We start from the raw sequence: 16,507 nt of genomic DNA on the forward strand, positions 1-16,507 counted from the left end.
CATCAGCTGGTGGCAGTAATTCCTTTTAAACTGTGGCAAATTATGAGCGCCCTCATTGAGGTCCCTTGTCCTTGAACGATTCATTTTAGCGGTGCCGTCTTTCTTTCGCACGCACTGTTTTCTCAGTGCCTTACGTTTGGGCAATGAAGGACTAAGTACGTCAGGTTGAAACGAAGATATACTCTTCTTTTCGCCTGGAAAATCAGTGCCAAAAATTGCGGAATCCATACTTTTGTCCTCTCCATCATTGGTTTCTTGGAGCGCTGTTTCCACATTAAAAGAAGGCTTCTCCTGGGGTATCTTTGTAGTCAGGTCATCGGTCTTCAAGTCGTTGATGGCTTCCTTTGTTTGCACAAGTCCAGTTCAGGTAGAAATCATTGCCTTTCGCTTCATGAACGTAGTGGCAGTTGTCTCTCCCTCGCTTCCAGTTTCTTCGGGAGAATTCACAAGACCGTTGGCTTCCATTGGGGTAATATCTTGGAAATTCCTGTTCAGTTCTTGTCGTCCGTCATCATTTTCCACTCCATGAGTTTGATTTGCATATGAAGTTTTGCTACTTTCCAAATATCTGGTCTGATTATCCCGGCGTTCCCTGCGTTCGGCGCAAACTCGTTCTTTGAGAGAAGCAATTAGGATTTCACGAGCTTTCTTTGTTTCAACTATTTTAAGTTCAACCTTGGATTTTGCCATAAAAACTAGGTAGTCATAGTTGAATGCGTCTTCATACTCAGCCTCCAGATTATCAATGTCTATACAATATTCCACTTCTCGGTTAATCTGGCGCAGTTCGTCGTGAAGTACTGTTAACTTAGTAGCAAGCTCACTCAACTCACTAATTGATGGTCTTGTCACTGGGAGGAGGTCTTCAACTTGGCCGATGATTGTCATGATTTCTAGTCGGACGATGCGCCGCCTTTCGAGATGGGCCTCCATGGTCCGGTCCAGCGTCGCGTCCATTGTAAGAGCTGGCGACCGTGCTCAGAAGGCAGAAGTCGGCGTCGTCTCCGCGTCGGTCTTGTCTCCTCTCACGGACATCTCGTGCTGTGTCGGGCAGATATCTCTTGTGGCTGGGTTCGTTCAACCTTCTTCTTCTAAGGCTGCCCCGCTGTTCTCCGAGTTGGAGGCTTCCTGTGCGGCTTCACTCCCCATCTCCAGAGGTAAGGAGGCGGTCGAACAGACGCGAAATACGCTCGCTGTAGCTCACCTCTGGAGGTCCCTTCTCCCGGGTTTCGGCACCAAAATATGTGGAGAAAGGGACGAGACGCGGAGACCCCTCCCGATGATGCCTTTAATCGAACACACTTCTCATGATGATAGTGGGGCACGAGAGAAGGATATCCACTTATTTCACAACATGTCTATTACTAGAAAACAAAGTATTATTGATTATACTTATTGCATTAAAAATGTGCCGTTGAGAAGAGTACCAACAATTACGTACTTGGGTTTGAAGCTTACATCGGATATGCGTTGGAATGACCATGTAGATTATGTATGTAGTAAGACCAGAAAAGCCTTGTGGTTGCTTTGAAGAAATGTGCTTAATGCTACCCCTGAAGTAAAATCCTTAGTGTACAAAAAATTAACACGATCAATTATCGAATATGCTGAAATTGTGTGGGACCCCTACACTTCCGGAAGTCATTCAAAACTGGACAAGATCCAACGGCTTACGGCAAGATTTATTTTTAACAAATATCATTGCTGCCATTCCCCCACCCAATTATGTGAACTTGCTGAACTTCCTTCTTTAGAATTGAGAACTGAATACGACCGATTGAAGTTTCTTTTTCTTATTCATGGCCGAGTTAAAAGTGACAAAAATGACTACTTCCGCATATCTCCTGACGAATATTTTTGCAATCGTCACAGCATGTAAATCCCGCCTCCGACTACTCGCAATGACTGTTTTAAATACAGTTTCTTTCCAAGAGCAATAAAGCAACAGAATATGTTAACCGAAGCCACAGTAAGGACGTCATCTATAAACGAATTTATCGAACTAGTCAAAGGCACATACGTTCGCGCTAAATGGCTGGGCCAAAAGTGAACAATGTCATCACCTGTGTTTGTATGGCATGTTATTGTTGCCTTCATGTTGCATTTCCCAATAGTATTTTGTGTTTCCATTTCCGGAAATGTACTTTCTTTTTCTTCCTATAACCAAGTGTATTGTACCCTTCCACTCCTGTAATAGCCCAACAATGCGCTGACAGTATGTATGTATGTATGTATGTATGTATGTATGTATGTATGTATAAATAAATAAATAAATAAATAAATAAATAAATAAACAAATAAATAAATAAACAAATAAACAAATAAATAAACAAATAAACAAACAAATAAATAAATAAATAAATAAATAAATAAATAAATAGCCCAACAATGCGCTGACAGTATAAATAAATAAATAAATAAATAAATAAATAAATAAATAAATAAATAAATAAATAAATAAATAAATAAATGAATGAATGAATGAATGAATGAAACTTTATTGGCACAAGGATGGCGACTCGGCCTATGTGGGGGCGGGTGGGGAGGGTGGTGTCAGTTCGGGAAAACTACATCCTCAGATGAACGCCAGTAGCCAGAGCGAAGTCCCACAAGGAGGCAAACACCTTCTTGGCTGTGGCTGCGGGTGGGTAGAGCCAGTCCGTCAAACACGTAATGCTGCTGTGTTTGCAAGACGTGCGCTCTGCGTGCAGACCCGGACACGTCCAAAGGAGATGTTCAATGGTCGGTGTGGCTCCTAAAGAGCACGTGACGCACGTGGGTGGTGTCATGGCCGGCGGAGGTGAATTGCTTGCCGTAGCGCCGGGGAGAATGGGTGGTCGCCCTTTTTTTGGTATGTAAGAACGCCACTTGAAAAGGATGTCCTCTGTAAGCGCCGCCCTAGCACGAGCCTTGTGGATCAGAACCTGAAGGCCACGTGGCAGTCCTGTAGGTAGCGGGTAGTCATTGGCAGGGATGTGGCTGCGGAGTCGAGCTCTAGCACATCGCTGGTAGGTGGCACGGGCTTCAAAGGGGTCCAAGTTGGGGTCGTGATGAGGCATAACTGGGTGGGAGCGGGTGGAAAGAACATCGCTCGCCAGGGCGCGCGCGGCCTCCTTGGTGGAGTTAACGCAGTGCCCTGGCACCCAGTCTACCCGAATTTGTAGTCCTGTTGTACAATGTAGCCTTCGGGCAAGCTTCTTGATGGACGCACAGATAGAATTCTGATAAGGCAGCCGGCGCAATGCGCGGAATGCCTCCTGGCTGGCTGTGAAGATAGTTGCATGAGGCTGGTTGGTAGGCCAGTGAGAAATTTGAAGTTGTCGGACAGCCAGTAATATCGCTTCGAGTTGGAGGTGGGTAGACGATGGCGCTGTTGGATATTCTTGTTGACAGGCGGCTTGAAATGTCGAGTGAATGGCCGCTAATCCGGCAGTATTCGTGGTGGGGTCCCAAGTGGCGTCGGTATAAACAGCGCTATGTGGAAACCGCTCAGTCATTTCAGATGTGCGTCTGTGTTTGTTGGAGTGGCGAAGCGTAGGACCGGTGACTGGGAGTGGCTTTGGGTTAACGACCATGAAGTCGTCCCATGGTGGAAGCGGCAAAGGGATGGGATGTTGTGGTGCCGTGCATTGTGGCAGTAGCGCGAGTAGCGCACGGCCGGCGAGAGTGGATGCTCGTCGGAAGTCGTGGCCTTCCTGGCGGGTGCGGATGATTTCTGTGAGAGGGGGGAGTTGAGCGTGCTTGTAGAGCTCCTCGAGTTTGGCATGTTTAGGAAGGCCAGTGATGACTCGAAGGCTCTCCCGATGTAGCACCTCCAGCTGCTGCAACTGAGCCTTGGTGAAGTCGAAGCATACTGCCCCATATGTCACTTTGCTCGTGAGGACAGCCTGGGTCAACAGTTTGAGTGTCTCCGTTGTAGCCCCTCCTAACCGGTTGCTTATGCGTTTGATTATGTGAAGCTGTTGGTGCCATGTTTTCTTGATTTGTTCAAGCCACACACTGCAGCCCCCATCCTCAGGGACAGGGATGCCAAGAACTTTAACCCACTTTTCGGGGGACGGCTTAAGGAGCGATCGTACAAACTGAAAAGTGTAGGCGTCCTTCTGTTGCTGTGTGCCACCAAACACCACGTATGTGCTTTTGTCAGGTGAAGGCTGCATCCCAGTGTGTTGGAGGGCGTCGGCGAGAGTGTCAAGTGCAGTTTGAATATGTACCTGCACTTGCTGTTGGGTCAGGTCTGTCTTACGGGGGTCAATCCAAATAGTAATGTCGTCGGCATATGTAGTACTTTGAATGTTGGGAATTTGTCGGAGTTGCCTGGCAATTTTTGACATGACAAGATTGAATAGAGTCGGAGATAAAATAGCGCCCTGCGGTACACCTCGGTGGTTGTGGAAGATGTGGGGATGCTCTTTACCCGTATGTATTTCAAACGTTCTGTTGCAGAGAAAGTTCTTGACAAAATTGGTGAGTCTGTGACCGATGTTAAGTTCTCCCATAATCGAAATGATGTAGGCGTGGGAAACTGTGTCGAATGCTTTCTTGAGGTCAATAGTAACAAGGACTCCTGGAGCTGTGTTAACATTCTTTCTCCATTTTTTCTCTATCATTGGTCGTAATAAGAGCAGGCTGTCATGAGTGGTCAGACCGGGCCGGAACCCGGTTTGTGCAGGGTCGTAAATGGCGTCGTTCGCTGTCTCGAGCAGGTAGGTGAGACGAGTAAGGATCATGCGCTCCATCAGTTTGCAAAGAGTGGATGTAAGTGAAATAGGACGAAGGTTGGAAATTGAAGTAGGGGGTTTTTTAGGCTTTGGTATTGGGTGTACAACGGAGTGCTTCCATTCAACAGGGAGTATCCCAGATTCCCATATTGTGTTAATTTCCGCCAACAACTGTTCTTTAGATTTCTCATCAAGGTTACGAAGCATTTGCCAAGTAATTTTGTCCTTTCCGGGAGCGCTCTTGACATTAACAGCCTCAAGGGCTATATGCAGTTCTTGAATGGTGAAGAATGTATCCTCAGGCTTCAGGTGATCACCATACGTTGGGGCGTAGATAGTCGAGTCGTATACATTATCTTGGGGGAAGAATGTCTGGGCTGCAACTCGTTCCAGTTCGTCTTCGTCTATAGACTGAGCAAGTAGGATGTTTTGCGTGGTGTTAAGGGATTTTGTCGTACCAAAGAGAGCTTTGTAAGTGCGCCACAGCTTATAGGAACCGGTTCGTTCATTTAGGCTTGCGCAGTGGTCAAGCCAACGAGTTCTTCTGAGGTGCTTGGCGTACCGTCTGGCTTGTGCTGTTTTGTTCCGAACTTTGAGTAAGTCGTTGAATTGTTTTCCATTGCTGAGATATTGAAGGTGGAGGATCTCGCGGGTCGACCAAAGGTTGATCAAGTGTTTGTCAGGTGTCGGAGTGTCGTCCCGGACGTCGAAAGTTCTGGTGGCATGCTTAACAGCCCGAGCTATTTTAGTGGCTAACGGTAAAGTGTGCTCGTAGTCCGCAATGAGGGAGCGAAAGTGTTCCCAGTCTACCACTGTGCGACGCAATTTGCCACGAGAAGTGGAGTCTGCCAATGTTATCCATATGGGGTAGTGATCGGAACCCATAGGGTCTGCACCACAGCGCCATTCGCGAACTACACCGGTTGAGGCCCACGTGAGGTCGAGGGTAGTGTCCGTCTGATTTGCGTGAAGCCCGTGACGGGTGGGGTAGTCGAGGTCGTTCTGAAGTTCGAGCCCTGCTCTGGTAGCGTTATCGACAAGTGCTTGGCCGCGAAGGTCCGTTGTATTGTGGTGCCAAGCTAGGTGTTTAGCGTTGAAATCTCCAACGAAGAGGAGTTTGTCATGCGGATATTGCTGGCGTAAATTAGGTAGCCAAGAATAATCAATGCCAGGAGTAGCTCGATAATTTGTTGTAGGGCGGGCGTAATGAGATGCTAAGAGATATCTGGTCTTGTTAATAGTGCAGCGGACAGCAACTGTTTCCTGTATTTCCGTACAATAAGAAGAGGTATCAACTTGGGTGTGAGGTATGTCCTTCCTGATGAATATGGCGGCCTGTGCTTCTGTTTTGAATTGTCCCCCGCGTTGTTTGTGATGTATGGATGGCACAAAGTAGCCCTGATAACCTGCTATTTCTGGGGTCGTACCTCTCGTTTCCTGAAGCAGGAGTGCGAGGGGCTGACCTGTTGTCCGGAAAAGTTCCCCAAGCTCTGCGGCACTGTACTTCAGAGAACGGCAGTTCCATTGAAGAACGTCAGGGTGGGAATAAGGCTTAGACGAAGCCATGAGCTGTGGTTTCAGGGTTGTGACCAGTAGTCACGTCTAACTGAATGGCAATACGTTGTAGAGTCTTCTGAGTCTCAGTTAGCTGTTGCGCTATGTGTTGCATGCATTGCTGAAATGACTGCATGTCCTGGTGGCATTCGACTGGGAATGTTGCTGTCTCTTTTGTGTGTTTTTCTAACATGGGGAGAAATTTGTGATGACTAGGTAAGTTAACTTGAAACTGTGGTTCGTCCGGCGAGGTATCATCCTGGCGACGAGAAGTGGCAGGGGAGGTGGTTTGTTGCTTTTCGAGAGTGTTGTTTGCTTGAGGCTTGCTTGATGCCTGCTTGAAGGAGAGATTCTGTCTGTGTGTCATAATGTGCTTCTTTATGTCATTCATTCGCTGCTCATGGTTGCGTTTGAGTAATAAAATTTGTTTCTGTAGAGCAGCCATCTCCTCAGCGAATTGTATCTCGGCTTTTTGACGTGCTTGTTGTAGTTCAGCAATTATGGGATCATCCTCGTAGCTGGCGGCAGATTCGAGCGGCGTGCAGTCTTGACTGAGATAGTTTATCTCTGAAGCTTTCGATGCAACGGGTAAGGGCGAGTCGCCGGGGTCTGTAAGTCGCCGTTGACGGTTGCCATTTTGGTAATGGTTTTGAAAGCGGTTTTTTTGCTGGCGTATTTTAAGCATTTTAAGTATTTTAAGGGTGCCTGCGGACCGCTTCCAACAGGAAAGCGTTCGGACCAACAACCTTATATGAATAAATAAATAAATAAATAAATAAATAAATAAATAAATAAATAAATAAATGTACGTCATTGCTGGTATGTTTAAAAAGCGCGCCTTTTTCCATCATTTCTTTTGCTTGGCATGTGCTGCCACACTGTGGAAATACGTTAAATTTTTTCCTTTAACCGATATCTCTTCTCTTCTTTTTTTATGCTTTACTACAGGGGTGTGCCGGCTATTGCTTGGGAATCCGGCCACGTAAGGGCGCGCAGCAGCTAGTTGTGGTTTCGTCCTACAGGCGCTTCCCATTTCTGTACCCATGAAACTAATGGCTATCTGTATTCGTATCAGGTTTTTTTTTTATTTTTCTTGTGTTACTCACGAATAAATCTTGTGTATGTAACAACACAAATGATTTTTTTGTCACTTTAAGGTCACCCTTAAAAAATTACAATTTTTTCTCGAAATAGATTGGTCTGAACAATTTAAATCAACAATAAAAAAATTCACCCTGGGGGGCCGCATTTGGTAGAAAAATTTGACCCTCAAAGGGTTAAATTGGGACACTGCTCTTAAAAAAACTTTTTAATTTTTAAGTAAACTCTGTAAAACTTGTCAGTCTTGCTGCTTTTCCCCCACTGATTTCAAATATGGCATTATTTCATTAGTTAGTAAATTAGTTCCCGAGATAATTAGAGGTAATTAACCATTTTTGGAGGAACAATAGACAAAACAGTGTTGGCCATACAACTGTAATCTTTACATTTTCCAACACTATGAACCGTGGTGAGTGCAATAAGAGAATCAGGTTTTTGATGCATCGCTTGGAACTAATTTTACAGCTCATTAAACCTTGGTAGCACCAGGGGCAAGGAACCATTTTGAATGCCTATTTCAAGCACTGAAGTTGAATGAGCTGTAAAATTAGTTCCAAGCCATGCATCAAAGAACTTGCTGGCAATGCAGCATCGTAACCACAATCGGCATACTTTTTTGTCAAACGCAGCAGCCACGCTCCCTTTTCCAACAACACCCGCACCTCAGCTCACAAAAAATGCCACAAAAAATCTTAATGTCACCGTAGCGGGAAAATTTGAACTGATTCTAAAAGTGCAGTGCCTAAGCTAACCACTCGGGTGCGTTAGGTTCCCAAGAAACGACTAAAACATGTGGAAATCGGCGATATAAAGCATTGATCACCGGTGGTTGATTTGAATAGGCATGGTAATGAAAGAGTTAAGAATGATTAAAAAAAAGTGATTGTCAGAAAGAGAAGAAAATGCTTAAGAGGCTGAAGACAATGTGGTGAAGTCTGCATCAAGGCAACAATGCATGCAAGTTTAGATGCTGATTCAAATGTGTACAAGCCCTTATAAGCCACCTAAATATAAGAAAGCACCGATACGAAGAAAGGGAAGATAAAAGCCAAGGACCACCAACCTTGCAGTCTGCACGTGTGATGTCCACCGACCCATCTTTGTTGAGCAGGATGCGAATGGAGAGGGGAAGCCAGGAGCAAGCACTCTGAAGAACTGCCTCCACATCTATTTTAGATGCCACATACCTGAAAGACACAGCATGTGACGAGGAGGCAGTGTAAGCACTATGGTGCTACTGTCAATGCGGAAGTTTTGGGATTAGAATAGAAGAACACTATACATATTATAAACGACAAAAGCAAAGCAAGAGGCTATAGGTTGTATTCACTGCACACACGCGGGCAACCCCGCGTGTGCGCCGTTTATGTATGTGCCGCAGCGTCTGTGTTAGATCGAGCTTGACGAGATAGCAGTACTCAGCCGCGCTGGCGCCCGATGGAGCACCACACATGATAACAGCAAGGGCTTTTTGATGTTCTACACTGTGCCCCACCGAATGCAAAGTAATATCCCGACGCCAAACACTGTTCCGTGCAGCACCCTACGATCTACCTACCACCAAACATGGCTGAAATTGTCGCGCAACTAGGTAGAGCGTTAATAACTTCGAAGCCTCGCAACTGAGTTGTGATGGACCAAGTCTCGAACGTATGCTACTGAAAGCCCATCGCTCCTTTGAGTTCTGTCCCTTGTTCAAGGACAACAACAAAAATATTCTCGCTGACGATTTTGCTGTGCAGAAACCAAACTCAAGTGGTTTGCTCGTAGGGCACTTGCGATTCACCGGCGCCTGGGCCTACTAGGGAGTGTGAGTGGTGCAAGCACGGCCTCACATGTACTAGCCTAGCTACTACACTACGTTCGTATCTAAATCGGCTGCCTAGTTTGCCAACGCAGTGATGCAATAGCTGACCCCCACTACTTGCTGTGGTCCTGCCTTGCTTCGCGTCCGACGAGGACGAGACGTCTTGCGATGATGGGCCTCTGCGTAGCCGACGCATCCGCATACGCAGCATAGATACAGGGGGCCCCATTATCGTTCCCTCTAGACTTCATCCGCAGAGCGAACATTTTCATGTTCATTTATTCAACTTTCGTCATCTTCAACTCATACCCCTTATTCTGTGCCCTGTGGCAAAATAAACACTCTAAAAATCGCCTGCTAAACTTTTCAGTGTATACCGTCTATGCAAAAAATGTTAACAAAACAATTGCAGGGTCACCATACACTATGGGTCATCAGAAGGATTTTAGTTTCCAAAGACAGTCTTTAAATTCTCATTTCTGCTTCCCTAAGCAACAATCACTAGTATAAGCTCTTTTCTTCTACTACTCTAGATTCAACTAAGTGCACCTGTTTCCAAGCTTTCTGTGCAAAGAATGGGTCAGCGTCACTGCGAAGGCCTCAAGTAATAATTTGACATGAGGCACTACCTGCGAACACAGAGTTTCTTACAAACAATAAAGAAAAATCTGGCACTACAGTGAATACAAATCCCTTGATATTGTCTGTGCCATCACGGGAATTATGGGAAGAGTATAGATTTGCATCAGCTTCATATTTGGCTAGGCTTATAATGTTAGAGATGGTATTCACTAAAGAGTTTAGCCAGTGATTTCTTTGCTTGGCAACGCTGGAAACTGCCATGACAGTGCTCGCTGTGCCTGCGCATGCACATTGCACCCGAAAAGAAAAAGCACCGGCGTGCGTCGTCAGCCCCATTTCAACCCGATTATCGGCTGCGGTGTCAACAAATAAATTATTAATCGCACTCACATTGTGTGGGGGCATTTTCCTTGCCCTCGAGAACTTTGCATAACCAGAGAACGAAACCACAGCCGCAAACGCAAGCAACACAGCGCGCAAGAGGCCAACGCTGCAGTTGCCTGTGACCATGGATGTCGACACAAGTGCCTTCTAATGTGTGGTTGAGCACCAAGACCAAATAAATAAATGGTAATGAAGAAATGATTCACACGTACACCAATTTAGATACGATGGCAGCATAGCAGCTTGTGAATGCGAGGCCGTCTCCCGAGCCGTGCCATGCTCAGAGTCCGTAGTCCGCACAAGCGCCAGCGAATCGCAAGTGCCCTTCCAACAAATCACTTGACTTTGGCTTCCACACGGCAAAACTGTGGCAACAATATTTCTGTTGTTGTCCTTGAACAGGTGACAGACCTTGAAAGGGCGATCGGCTTTCATTAGTACTATATGCAACTTGCTCCATCATGATGAACCAAGTTGGAAGATGGAAAGTTTTCACTGCTCTACCTAGTTGTGCGTCGATTTCAACAGTGTCTGGCAACTGGCAGATCATAGGGTGCTGCACGAAACAGCATTTGGCGTCGAGGTATTACTTTGCGTTCGGTGGGGCACAGTTTTGAACATCAAACAGCTCTCGCTGCTGTCATGTGTTGTGCTCCATCAGGCGCCAGCACGGGCAAGTACTGCCATCTCGTGGAGCCCGACCTAACCAGTGACACGTAATAAGGCGGTGTCGGCTTAGCAACAAAGACGCTTAGCCGCGCACGCACATGGTTGCTGGCATGCGTGCCACGCCAGTGACTACAACCTATAGTGAGAGTGGAAACATGTAAAGTGAAGCAAGAACACCGAGAAAAGTTCAATGAGAAAGGTCCCAAATAAAAATTGCTGTAGCAATAGGAAGGTAAATTAATATTCATTTTTTCCTTCCCCTTTCACTCTTTCTATTATAGCAAGAGAACTACATGAACATTTCTCGTCTACGATCCCTACGGACCAAGTCAGCGATTACAAACAAATTTGAACTTTCACGATACTCCATGAAGCCACAATTTTATTGTTGAATAGTTATTTTTGTTAAAATAAATAGTCAGAGCCGTGTAAAAGTGTGCACCCACTCACTTCTTGCCCTTGTCCTTCTCGTGGAAGAACTTGCACCCTGCACGGGTGCAGCAGTTGCCGTAGCGGCATCGCTTGGGCACGGGAGCTGACGAGCTGAAGGCCATTGCTCGGCTGTCTTTGTTGCCAAACATCTGCATTTTTTTTACAGAAAACCTGTTAGTCTTCCCTTCGTCATAATCATGCCCATTGTCAGCATAGACAAAAAAAAATCCCGGGCCATTTAGGTGAAACCTGGAGAGGGGCGAAGCATGCAGTGTATAAGTGTATTCTTGGCGCCTCGGTGTTTTTGCCAACAGAGATGAAACCGTTGGGGGGTACAGGTATACAGCTTTGCTGTAAAAGTCTCTTGTCTTTACAGCCTGAAACTCTCTCACGCGAGGCGTAAACACGTGTCCCGGTGTTTTTTTAGTACGCGTTACGTTCTAGCGCAAGGTGTAAACAAGTTTCCCGGTGTTTTAGTACCGTTACTACATGAGACGAACAACGATTACAATGACGACGACAGGAGACGCCAACAGCCCCAGCCCCTAAGGGGCTTCGCTCCTAAAATAAACTGCTTGCACTAGTGGTGCAAGGCTGGAGACACAGCAGAGCTGGGGGTCGACCTAGCTTCTTCCCACACTAACAGCAGATCCCAGGAGAGAGGGAGCAGCCACACCCCAGCAGTGCAAAGCCGTTTTGGACTGCACTGTGAAGCAAAGATGATAAAAGTATGTAGTGCTTTGTTCAGTAGCAATTCTCGTCATCCCTTTCATCGTCGTCTTCCGACAGCACAGCCGTCTAGGGCAAATCATCTTGTAGCGCATCGTCGCCTCGGTAGACCTACACTTCTCCGTCAGCTGGTCCGGTAGCGGTCACCACATGTGGATTGTGAAGGATGGCTTGACAGATTCAGCGTCATCGTCTTTGGTGTGGCGGACCTTACACCGCACCGGTGGCCACACGACAGTAAAAACAAAGGCGAGAGCTCTTCACGTGGTGTAAGCCCATGTGCAAGCCTGGACGATGCCGGGCGGTCGCCGTGAGGCATGTGCTCACATGCACTTAAAGTTTTCTGTCTCCACTGGGCAGATTTGTGTCGGCCTAAACAGCTCTGCTACTAAAAAGCTACCGAAAGCCAGTGTTTTTCTCACATCTGTGAGAAGAAAGTGGGTATCTTGCCTCTGTTTCTCATATCGGCTCCTTATCCACACAAGGAAGAGAATGACAGCCTCTTCTGGGAAGAGAAAGACCGTGGTTGTGCTCCTCAATGAGTAGAGGAAACTCATAAATGCTACGCAACAGAATCACACTGCCTAGTTTTCACATTTTATCTGTGATGAGCCTGTCACATAATTTTTTTTGTATTTGCTTTTCCTAGGCCGATGAACAATGAATGTTTGGATGAAAGCTTAGCCGGGCACCAAAGAGTAACGATGAGCAATGAATGTTTGGATGAAAGCTTAGCCGGGCACCAAAGAGTAACAAATTTGGGCTACGAACAATGGTCACCAAAAATTAAAAGCCCAGAAAAAGCTTGAGCTTTGTGCTAAATTCTGCAACCTAAGCATAAATGCGACAGCAGGTGAAATGAAACCTGTGGGCACTCTATCAAGATTGATTGATTGATTGTAGGGTTTAACGCGCCGACGCAACGCAGGCGATGAGGCACGCCGTAGTGGAGGGCTCCGGATTAATTTTGACCACCTGGAGATCTTTAACTTGCGCCGAAATGTCGCACACATGGGCGTTTTAGCTTTTCACCTCCATCAGAAAAGCGGCCGCAGTGGACGGGAATCGAACCCGCGACCTCGTGCTCAGCAGCCACTGAGCCACCGCGGCGGGTGCACTCTATCAAGAAAACTCTCACAGGTAGTTTCCAAAATGCAAGTTCCTCTTTATTCCATTTTTAACTTACAAAAAGGCAACTGCAGACCACTCAACCCACAAAGCGGTGCAAGATCAATTTTTTTAGACTTTTAAAAAGCAATCTTCGCCATCATAAAGCTATTGTCACTACATGCTCTGTTCATTTGAACAAAATTATTTGTAATCACATGAAAAGGTCGGGCAATTTCTGATGACTTTCACACGTTTATACAGTTTAAATTTTTTCCGCATTAAAGTATTATTTAATGCTGCTACAGTTGATGGTAAGCTGACGTTATTGCAGTTTATGCATACCTCTGAGTTGTATTGCAAAAGCTTAAAATTCTTCAAAGTGGCTTCTGACAAAGATAGCAGCATTACAACAAGCTATGCTTTCTTCCGTGTTTCCAAAATTTTCAGATGATTTTGGTTGGTTTGATGCATTCTTGAAGCTATTCCATAATGCTCACTGAGAAAATTTGGCAAAGCACAAATGCTTACTTTAATGAAGTTTGTTCTGACCATAAATTACAAAGACTGAATCCAAGTTAACCATTTCATTGATGCCAGCTGAAAAAAGCCTTATTACTAAGGTAAAGACTGCTTACCCAATCAAAAACAAGAGGGGGGGGGGGAGAGGGGGAGTGTGAGAGAATATTCAAAACTTTCAAATATCAATGCGAGTAAAATGATGTACAGTAGAGCCCACTTATAATGATACCGCGTATACCGGATACAACAATGAACACCAATAACACCGTCCACTCTTGTATGCATTCTATGGTAAAATAAACCGTTTATTACGACGCTCCAGTGCCGCGATACCAGATATAGCAATTGAATCCGGTTACAGCGTGCACTGAAAATGCAAGCCGGCGGCGGCTCTCTGCGCCGACGGAATGTGGCGAGAGCTGCAATGCACCTCAGATCCCCTCCACCCCTCAGAAAACGAGCTGACTGCTGCACCTGTGAGACAGCGGGAGGAGGAGGAGGAGAGCAGTTTCCTTCTAAACCCTCCTCCTGGTGTCGTTGCTCTGTCATCTTCCCTGCGCTTGCTCATAGGCTCGCACTGCTCACTTGCGCTTTCGCCTGTGGTGTCACGTGCGCACCACCTGGAGTTTGACTGGGCGTCTCTTCAATTTACCTCTGTTTTTCCGCGGAAGCAATGTCAGAGCAATGTTCTGGAAACATCTGAATGCCTTATTGAAGAGGTGATCGTTGCGTGGACGCGTGCTGCAGATAACGGTGACAGGGACAACTCTGACGACGCGGTTGCGCAGCCTACTCAGGTAGTGTATTCGCAGGAGGCCCAATGCATGATACAGTCCCTCAGGGACTTAGTTTCCACCAAGGATCTTTGCTCATCTAGGTGAAGCACCTATAGATGCTCTTGAAAAAGACACACGCCAGCTTTGCGTAAAGCAAACAAAGCTGAGCGACTATGGCATCTTTTCTGCAAATAAGTAGAGCACGACCTTGCTTGCATGTGAATAAAATGTTCCGATCTCTGTTTTAAAACAGCCTTTTTTTGCAACCTGCTTATAACGATTATAAGCTATAACGATGGCCTTTTCTCGGCACTTGAATATTGTTATAAGTGGACTGGACTGTATTCGATTTGGCTTCAAATCAAACAGCACTATTAGAAAACTTATATTTTCTATTTCAAAGTTAGTCATAAATGGGAAGATGTACAACAAACCTATACAAACCCACACAATGTGAAATGCAGGAAGCAAAAGGGGTAGTAACAATGTAAGGGAACAACTGCTGACTAGGGATGGGCGAATATAGATTTTGAGGTTCGAAGCGAATTCGAAGCGAATAGTGATTTGGTCGAATAATTTCGAATCGAATAGTTCGAATAGTACACATTGCAAATCACAAAGACAAATGAGCAACTTGTGACCTGACTAATGTACACAATTTTTTCTAATAATTAGAACTCACGTAGGCACAGCATTGTGTAAAACTATTACCAGTTGAACATTTATTGCAAAATCTTACACACAGCTTTCCTCTGCTGTATTCACAAGTTTTCATGAAGAAATGCCTGTTGCGCCACATGCTCTAGGTGCAGCAGTTTCCGCCGGCTGCTCATTCACAAAGTTAAGCGCCGCCTAGAAACTCGCAGAGTTAAGCGCCGCCTAGAAGCTCCGCTAAAATAAGAAGCATTGTAGCCACTAGTATCCTCGGCCGTAGCCAAGCAAAGCGCAAATGGCTGGCCGCCATTTTGAATAGGCTCGCTTAGTGCGGCGTACTGCCGCGCTGAGCAAGCCTATTCAAAATGGCGGCATGCCTATAGGCCTCCTGCGCTGGAGTTTTGGCGACATGCAGCGCCCCTAGCGGCCGACGCCTCTGGGTAGTACAAAAGCAGACGACCCTCGCCGCCCTCCATGTGTTTTCAATTACAAGCCAGAGTGAAAGTTGGTTGTGCCGCTTTCTGGCATTTTTAAATGACTGCATACTGTATGAAATAGCCCTTAAAGCAGTTGCAGAAGCTAAACAAAATAATATCCGCTAAAAGAAGCCGATTTGTCGGCTTTCTTTTGAGCGAGCTGACGCGGTGGTCGCGGCGTGGGACAGTATCGCCAGTTCGGGTACACGTGGTTTAACTGTTTGACGACAGTTACAGTTTTTTCTTCTTGCGTGCGGTCGACAAAGGAAAGTTCACGAGTAGCATAAACACGGAACGCTGCTCATCCTATACCCTTCACCGGGAGCACGCAAGCGACCGCAAGGATTGCGCAGCGGACCCAGCTGACACTGCTGGCCTGGCACCGCCTCTGAAACGAGGGAAATTTTTGTTTCGTATTTTCGCAAACTAAATTATTCTTGCGTAACGTTTTACGCCGCACGATTTACAAACGGCAGGGTACATGTATACTAGCGAGTAGGTGGGGCAATAGCGCCAAATAAACAAATTAAGCGCTATTAAAGTACGCAAAACATGCACCAAAATACACGCCCGCTGCCTGCAGAGATGTGTACTTCTATAATAACATCACATAACACAGCATAACATAACACAGCCGCATACACGGCGCGGGGCCCCGAATATTATTTACATACGATCATCACTGACTGTGTTGGTTTTCTAGTGCAGGGGTCGTCGAATCTGAACGCCGACACGCCAGTTCTGACTTCAAATGGAGTTAGACAGCGAGAAAAGAACAGAGAATTGGTGTCCTCCAGTTGAATTGCCCCCCCCCCCCCTTCACACTTCGCCAGATTTCTGTCAAATATTATTATAAATTCGCTGAATTTTTTCGATTTGCATTCAAAGCCCCCTCCTCCTCCCCCCCCCCCCCTCTCCCCCCCGATTTGCTGTCCAGCCCTCTGCCGTGTCGGCTGCATGGAACTCGGCCGTTGCTGACCCTCATTCTAGGCT

The 16,507-nt window shown here is 46.1% G+C and overlaps 1 protein-coding gene across 3 annotated transcripts in view; it reads right to left on the reverse strand.

Moving 5' to 3' along the window:
- Pan2 (PAN2-PAN3 deadenylation complex catalytic subunit PAN2) overlaps positions 1-16,507 on the reverse strand; it is a 60,902-nt gene that overhangs the window by 13,654 nt on the left and 30,741 nt on the right. For all 3 annotated transcript variants that reach the window (XM_077698705.1, XM_077698707.1, XM_077698706.1), the window contains exons 18-19: positions 11,269-11,399; positions 8,440-8,563 (exon numbers count right to left, since the gene is read on the reverse strand). In XM_077698705.1, coding sequence (XP_077554831.1) covers positions 8,440-8,563; positions 11,269-11,399 — 255 coding nt within the window. The remainder of the gene's footprint in view (positions 1-8,439; positions 8,564-11,268; positions 11,400-16,507) is intronic.

Source organism: Haemaphysalis longicornis, unplaced genomic scaffold, assembly GCF_048455015.1.
Source record: "Haemaphysalis longicornis isolate Haplotype H1 unplaced genomic scaffold, Haemaphysalis longicornis Haplotype H1 scaffold_2, whole genome shotgun sequence".
NCBI lineage: Eukaryota > Metazoa > Arthropoda > Arachnida > Ixodida > Ixodidae > Haemaphysalis > Haemaphysalis longicornis.